The sequence below is a fragment of the Crocuta crocuta genome, unplaced genomic scaffold (genome assembly GCF_008692635.1).
Source record: "Crocuta crocuta isolate KB4526 unplaced genomic scaffold, BGI_CrCroc_1.0 scaffold234, whole genome shotgun sequence".
NCBI classification, from domain to species: Eukaryota; Metazoa; Chordata; class Mammalia; order Carnivora; family Hyaenidae; genus Crocuta; species Crocuta crocuta.
Window position 1 is genome coordinate 3,832,191 of NW_027529647.1, and position 7,028 is coordinate 3,839,218.

General features: G+C 66.1%; 2 protein-coding genes across 2 annotated transcripts in view; one reads left to right on the forward strand and one right to left on the reverse strand.

Annotated features, from left to right (window-relative positions):
• Window positions 1–6,131, forward strand: part of LOC144230265 (mesothelin-like protein) — a 6,331-nt gene extending 200 nt beyond the window's left edge. The window contains exons 2-13 of the mRNA XM_077762471.1: window positions 829–949; window positions 1,762–1,847; window positions 2,004–2,130; window positions 2,209–2,399; window positions 2,725–2,815; window positions 3,024–3,165; window positions 3,507–3,823; window positions 3,895–4,022; window positions 4,595–4,725; window positions 4,805–4,899; window positions 5,112–5,367; window positions 5,761–6,131. Coding sequence (XP_077618597.1) covers window positions 829–949; window positions 1,762–1,847; window positions 2,004–2,130; window positions 2,209–2,399; window positions 2,725–2,815; window positions 3,024–3,165; window positions 3,507–3,823; window positions 3,895–4,022; window positions 4,595–4,725; window positions 4,805–4,899; window positions 5,112–5,367; window positions 5,761–5,864 — 1,789 coding nt within the window. The 3' untranslated portion in view covers window positions 5,865–6,131. The remainder of the gene's footprint in view (window positions 1–828; window positions 950–1,761; window positions 1,848–2,003; window positions 2,131–2,208; window positions 2,400–2,724; window positions 2,816–3,023; window positions 3,166–3,506; window positions 3,824–3,894; window positions 4,023–4,594; window positions 4,726–4,804; window positions 4,900–5,111; window positions 5,368–5,760) is intronic.
• A 291-nt stretch (window positions 6,132–6,422) lies between these two features.
• The window catches only part of LOC144230464 (mesothelin-like), an 11,147-nt gene continuing 10,541 nt past the window's right edge, over window positions 6,423–7,028 (reverse strand). The window contains exons 12-13 of the mRNA XM_077762798.1: window positions 6,710–6,896; window positions 6,423–6,635 (exon numbers count right to left, since the gene is read on the reverse strand). Coding sequence (XP_077618924.1) covers window positions 6,547–6,635; window positions 6,710–6,896 — 276 coding nt within the window. The 3' untranslated portion in view covers window positions 6,423–6,546. The remainder of the gene's footprint in view (window positions 6,636–6,709; window positions 6,897–7,028) is intronic.

Sequence of the window (7,028 nt, forward strand, 5' to 3'; positions counted from 1 at the left end):
GGATTTGAGGAGGGAGGTGCCTCTCCAGGGGCTGCACCTGAGGGCCCAGGAGTGGCTGAGCCGCCCACTGACCTTGCCCCAAGGTGACCCAGATCGTCCAGTGTCCTGCCTCAGAGTCCCACCCACGTGGCCAGGAGCGGGTCCCCCAGGCTGTTGCCGCTGGGGTGGCCCCTGAAGCCCGGCCCTTATGCTGCTCTCCTGGTCTGAGTCCTGTTGGCTTTCTTCCTCTGCCCCAAGGCCTGGCTGCTCTCTCAGGCCCCAAACACAGACTCAGTAATTTGCAAGCACTGTTCAGAGGTCTCGTGCGTGAGCTCAGCCATCCTTCCCTTTCCTGGGAGTCAGAGGCCTCTCATGGACCATCCGTCTGACCAATCAGTCTGCCGATCAGACTGAAGTCTACAAGACGCCCTCCCCGTGCACTGGTTTTATTAGACACACAGCACACAGAGCACTCAGCCGGGAAGCAGCCTGGCCGTGGTGACACTGCAGATGCCCGGGGCACCTCTGCTCCAAACACCCAGCCGCTGCTGGGGCCAAGGAGCCTGCTGGTGCTCAGAGCCTCCTGGGACGGGGCCTCAGGCGGGAGCACAGACCCAGAGTCCAGGCCGGGGCCACACCGAAGCCCTGCACACAGCTTGGAGCCGGGGGCCAACCACGTGTCCGCAGGGGTGTGAGCATGTGCCGGGGGGAGCAGCGGTCACGCCTGCACGGAGGCGCCACTGCCCACCCTTCCTGCGTCTCACCCCCTGGGGGTTGGGGCGCTGACCTCCATCCTATACACTGCAATGGGGCTACCCGCCCCTCACTACCCACCTCCTTTCTGCCCAGTGCCGATGGCTCCCTACTGCACAGCTTCTGGTGCCAGCCGGCTGGCCAGCTGCCCCGGGACCAGCTCTCGGCACTCATCAGGGCGATGGCCACTCACCGGGTCTTCCTCAAAGCCTGGCAGGTGAATGGCTGTGGCTGATGGGAGCAGGCCAGGGCGCTGACAGCAGGGGCAGGGAGGAAGGACGTCCCCAGCACGGGACACGGGCCAGCAGGGGGACCGCGAGGCCGGGTGAGGGCGAGTCACCAGGTGTGGGGGCCGCGCGGGAGACGCCGCCAGCTCTCGGAGGCTGGGTTTTCCCTCCCCTGAGCGGTTCTCTGCTGCCCACTTTGGATCATTTCTAGGACTTCGCCAATTACCTGCAGATCCCCTGCCTTCTGTTCTTGGGTTTTAGGCGAGGGCTCGTCCACCAGGCCTGCACAGGCCACTGCCTCCTCCATCTGTCACACGGTGTCCCCCCATTAGGATGGGTCCTCCGGGCCCTGGGCGGATCCGCCAGCCTGCTGGCCTGTCCCCTGCCTCCTGAGCCCACCTCGACCCACAGCTGACCCAAGCATTGCCTGTCCCTGAGTTTAAGGAAACAGAAGGAAGAGCTACCATGTTGTCTCTTTACAAAATTAACATGAAATTAGTAATAAACCTAGATCAATCCCAAAGTGAGTCAAGCAACACCAGAAGTGCAGGCAGGTGGCCTTGGGATAAACGACTCTGAGTCACTCTAGTGCGGGGGGGGGGGCAGGGCTGGGGAGGACTCTCGGGCTGGACTTGACGCATCCCAAGACTGGGTGAGACAGGAAGACGACGGGATGTCCAGGTGACAGAGTCCAGCAGGTGGGGAAGGGGGCCACACCGAGGGGGAGGCTAACGTGGCAGGTAGAAGGGGCTGGGGGAGCCCCAGCCTGGGCGAGCAAGTGACACGCCACCGCCCTGCCCAGCTCAGCTGCCTGGCCAACCTGGCCGCGCTGCACGGCCTCCAGGACGACTTTGAACTCCACCCCCCGGACCTGCTGCTTTTCTACAAGTGAGTGCCCACTCCCAGCCCGACACCTGGGCAGCACAGGCTAAGCATGCCTCCTTTGGAGTTCTGGGGACCCCAGAGCCCCAGGGACATCCGGGCCACCCCAGAGGATTGGTGCCTGGTCCCCACCCTCCCAACAGCCCCCCAACCCGCCCACAGCCTGACGAAGGTGAAGGAAGCCGACTGCCGGGCCTTCACCCACCGCGCCGTCCAGGGGGACACGGAGCTGCTGGCCAACCTGCCTGACCAGAGGGCCGCCCTGCAGCGCGTGGCCTTGGACTGCCTGGTAGGCGCGGCGGGGGGCCCCTGCGGGACGGGTGGATGGGCAGTGAGGCCGGGCTCACGCTGACCTGCTGTCCCACAGGGAGGGCCCCGCTTGCGGCTCAGTGCCTCTGACCTTCTGCTCCTCGGGGTCCTGGTGTGCGACATGGACGCGTCCAGCATCGTGGCCGCGGACCCCTGTGTGCTGCAGAATCTGCAGCGCTGCCGCCGGCTGACCGCCCCCCAGCAAGCCGCCCTCAACACGCTGCTGGCCAGCGGGGGGACTGTGCTTGGGTAGGCAGGGCCGAGACTCTGCCCAGGCCTCCCCCGTCCAGAGGAGACCACCAATGTGTACCACTCTGCTGACCTTTGACCTCTCACCACAGCTCACAGCCCTACTGACCCCACAGCCCGTGGCGCACAGGCTTAGGGGTGCTGCCCCCATCCTCTGAACCCCACGGTCCCCTGCCCCCACACCTGGGGTGGGAGAGTCCCTGCTGAGCAGGGCGTCCCCTGCGGGGCAGTCCCTGGAAAGTGTGTGCTCGAGGAGGGGTGGGCAGCCTCCGGGCGCCGGGGATATGTTCCCCACCCTGACACAGTGCCCCTAACCACACACCAGGCCTCCTGGCTCCTGGAACCTAGAGGGGCTGCGGGCTCTGGGACCCCTGGCCACCTACATCAGCCCCAGCCTGTGGCTGCAGGTACAGCAGGTAGGTGCTCTGGAGTGAGGGGCTGTCCAGCTGGCTGTGGGCAGGGGGAGGGGCTCCCAGCCGACCTTCCACCAGCCACTCCGAGGCCGCACCGGCGTTCCCAGCCACTCCCTGCCCCAGGGTTTCTGTCTGGGGGGCGGGAGGAGGAGCCAGGGGGCCCCTGGCAGCCCCTCGCCAGGGCGCAGAGTCTGCATGCCTGCTCTGCCAGGCCGTGGGCCTGGACTTCTTCGGCAGCATGGTGGCCACGTACCGAGCTGGGAGGCTCAGCCAGCGGGATGCTAGGCGCTTCGTCACTGGCTTTCTCAAGGCCAAGGCCGAGTCGGTGTCCTCTAGGCCCAAGCGGGGCACAGGTCAGTGTGGCCACTGTGGCCTGAGGATGCTGGGTCTCCGCCTGCTCTGGGCTCCTAATCCTAGGGTGGGAGCACCCACCATGTGGCGTGCTGGCATGGGCATGGCCTAGGGGTCTGCATGGGGGGGTTGGGGGCAGGGGTGGTTAGAGTCCAGTGGAGCTGCACTGTAAGGTCGGGCCTGGGTTGGGAATCGAGGTCAAGCTCAGTCTGGTATAGGCCAAGTTTTCTAAGCTAGAGAGGTCAAGTCTGGGGAGAGTCAAGGGTGGATCAAGTTTAGGAGTGGGTGGGGCCCCCGGTCAGCATAGGTCATCTCAAAACCCCCAACCCACCCCCCGCCACAGGGAGACCCTGCGTCCGTGGGGACATCACAGCAGCCACACTACATGACGACCTCTTTCTGGTGCACTATGACTGCGTGCAGCTCGAGTCCTGCCTGGGCAGCCGGGTGCTCAAAGCCAACCTGGACCCTCTGCTGCAGCATCCGCTGCCGGCCGAGTGCCAGCGCGTCGTCAAGGCCAAGCTGGCTCGGGNGCTGCGGCTCATCACCTCGCTGGTCTACCTCTACTCCCGTTCCGAGATCGGCCAGTGGAACATCACGTCCAGCGACACGGTAGTGGCCCTGTTGGCCTCCGACGTGGCCCTGGACAACCAGACTGAGGTGAGGGCCGTGCAGGGCCGTGGGGGTGGGGGCGCCCGCCCTGGCCCCACTGACCCGGGCCCCGCCTCCAGGCTGTGCTGCAGAAGTACCTGGACCACAACGGCACCCTCACCGGCACCCTGCTCGTGGCCATCGGGGGCTCCCGCCTCTGCTGGATGAGTGCCGGGCAGATCCAGGCCATCAGGCCCTCGGAGTTCCGGTGAGCTGGCCCAGTGACCTCCAGAACCCCCCTCAGCCAAGGAAGGGGGGGGCTCGGCCAGGCCACCTAAGGCTGTTAGTTTTCTGCAGCTGCACAACAGAGTGCCATTTACCCAGTAGTTAAGGCCAGAGAAACCGTGCTCTCACTCTGAGATCAGGGGTCACAGGGCCAGCTGCCTCTGAGGCCTGCAGGGGACACTCCGTCCTGCTCCTCCTGCTGCCAGACGCCTTGGCCTTCCGGGCTGGTGGACGCCTCGCCCCGGCCTCGGCCTCCGTGGTCACGCGGCCCGGCGCCCTGTGTCTGTGTACAGATTTCCTTCGTCTCACCTCCGCATGTTAGACTCAGGGCCATGTTAATTCAGCATGGTGTCATCTTAAGTAGCACACACCACACATGGCAAATCCCCCGTTCCCGAACAAGGCCACGTTCTGTGGTGCGGCAGCTGTGACGCTGGGGAGGGACGGTGTTGGGCATGGCACAGAGGGCAAGAGGAAGGGTGTGGACAGGAGCGGCCAGGAGTGAGAGGGGCTCCCAGCCTGCCCAGCAGCCTCCTCCCCGCCACCTCCCCCCAGGCTGGCCGGGGCCCTGGACATCTCCTCCTGCCCTCAGAGCCGGAAAGACGTGCTCTACGCCAAGGCCCGCGAGGCCTTTGGTGGCACCAGGACCACGGCTGCCTATTACCGCTTCATGCGTCCTTACCTCGGTGAGACCCTGCCCCGCGTGCCAGCGCTGGTCCCCAGAAGCCCCTTGCCCCTCTCCCCTCACCACTGCCCGGCCCGCAGGTGGCGCCCCTGTGGAGGAGCTGCGACTTCTGGCCCAGGCAAACGTCTCCATGGACATCGACACCTTCACCAACCTGAACCCCCGTGTGCTGCAGGTGGGCCCTGGGGGCTGCCAGACCAGGGGAGCCCCAAGCGCCCCAAAGTCAGAGGGAGGCAGGCCATGTGAACCCCAGGTCACTGCCGCCGGGCCTCACCCCTGTGCTCACTCCTACTCAAACACTGCCTGGCCAGCTCTGCCCTTGACCACACAGCCGGCCGCTGTGGGACCCTCCGGCCCTCCCCCCACGACCCCTCCCTTCCCTTGCAGAGCCTGAGTGTCGGCAACGTGACGACACTGCTGGGCCAGAATGTGGGGGACCTGCAGAAGGCGCGGAGCCACCCGACCATCAGCTCTTGGCTGCGCAGCCTGAACAGGTCGGCCCTGGGCGAGCTGGGCCTGGACACAGACCCCGCGGGCCTCAGCGGCCCAGGCCGCTCCCCCACTGCAACCCCCCACACTACACCCTGGAGGCCCTACCCAGCCCCCACATCAGGCCATCCCGGGATCGACGCCCCCACCTCCGGTAAGCTCCAAACCCGCTCTCCTCTCTGGTGGGCCTTCCCTGTCTGCCTGGCCTTGTCTGCCCAGCACCTCTGTGGACCCTGAACCTCACACTCAGTTGGCCGCTGTTTGTTCCCCTGGGTGGCATCTGGGGGACAGTGGCCTTCATTGGCTGCTGAGTTACTGGGGGAAAAAACCCCAAACCTGCTGAGGGCCAGGAAGTAGGGGTGGGAGAAGCCATGCGATCCCTGTCAGGACCCAGGAGAGCAGCTACATGGGCTCCCCCGCTGGCCTTCCCTAGCCGCAGGGGTGCTGGGAGCCTTGAGGGGGTGCCCAGGCCTGGGAGGCGGCGGGACAGCCCAGGGGCGGCTCCCAGCTGGGACTGATGGGTGCTCTCTCCATGTTCTGCCTACAGGCAGCCCGTCACCCTACCTGGGGTACCTGCCTCTCGCTGTGGCCCTGCCCTCTGGCGTCCTGTGGCTGCTGTACTGGCGCACCCCAGGGCCCAGCCAGGACTAGGGCTCCCGCACTATGGCCTCCGAGGACGGTGCTGCCCCAGCACCACGTGCAGGGAAACCGGGGCTGGTAGGTGGAGGCGGCCATGGTCCCCCCCCACACCCAGGGTCCCCCCACAGGCCCTGGTCCCCGCCCACACCCAGCTCCCAGGACACAGAGCTGGAATGAGGACCTGGGCCCACCCCGAGGCCAGCCCCGAACCGTTGGTGCTGCTCCAGACCGCTGGTCTCCCTTGGGATGCTGCTGGGGAGGGGCGTCACTGAGGGAATCGAATAAAAGACAAGGTGATCTTCCTGCCTGTGTCCCTTTGTTCTGAGCCCAAGGGGGGCAGATGCCCTCTCAGCAGAAAACAGGACTTCTGGCTGCGTCACCAGATGGCACCCTGAGCGTTGGCCTGGATGGGGAGGGAGACCCTGGGTAGGAAGTGCTGCCCGCCTGGACTAACTCTCCTGGACCCCCTCCTCCAACTGCAAGTAGGAGGGGCTACAACTTGGGAACCACATCCACCAGGTCAGGGCCTTCCCACCCGTCCTCTGAGCTCTAAACACCACGGGACGCCTCTGCAGGAAAGGAAAGCGTCCTTTTATTGAACCCCAGTCCCCTTGGGGGAGGCCAGGGAGCACCCGGCCGCTCTGGCCAGGTGGGGCCTCACAGCAGGGCAGGTCCGGCACCCAGAGCAGCGGGTTCAGTTGGGGACCAGAGCCCACAGCAGAGTCGGGACCGCAGCGAGCACAGGTCCGGGTCCCAGCAGGCGGGCGCCCCCTGAGAGGGCCTCTGTGCAGAGAAAGTGACTCAGACGCCCCACGCCGCTCCACTCCGGCCCCACCCAGCCGGCCACCCTGGCCCACCTCGGAAGCTGAGGTCCACGACCAGGTAGCCGTTGGGGATGCCACCCTGTAGCCCCAGGCCCAGACTGTCCAGGTCATCCTGCCGCTGCTGTAAGATCCAATCCCGCACCGGGCTGCTCTCCTGCGCCGCCTTCAGGCCCTCCAGGTTTGGACCCAGAAGGTTTTGCACCTCGGCAACGGTCAGCGGCTGCCAGAGCCCCCAGAGGGCGGTCAGGGCCGTCAGGGTCGCCCTGCCTCGCCCCCACAAAGCTGCCGGGCTCTGCTCCGCCCCAACCCCGCCCGCCACGCTTCCCTTGCCAGGCGCAGAGACCCTGCATGG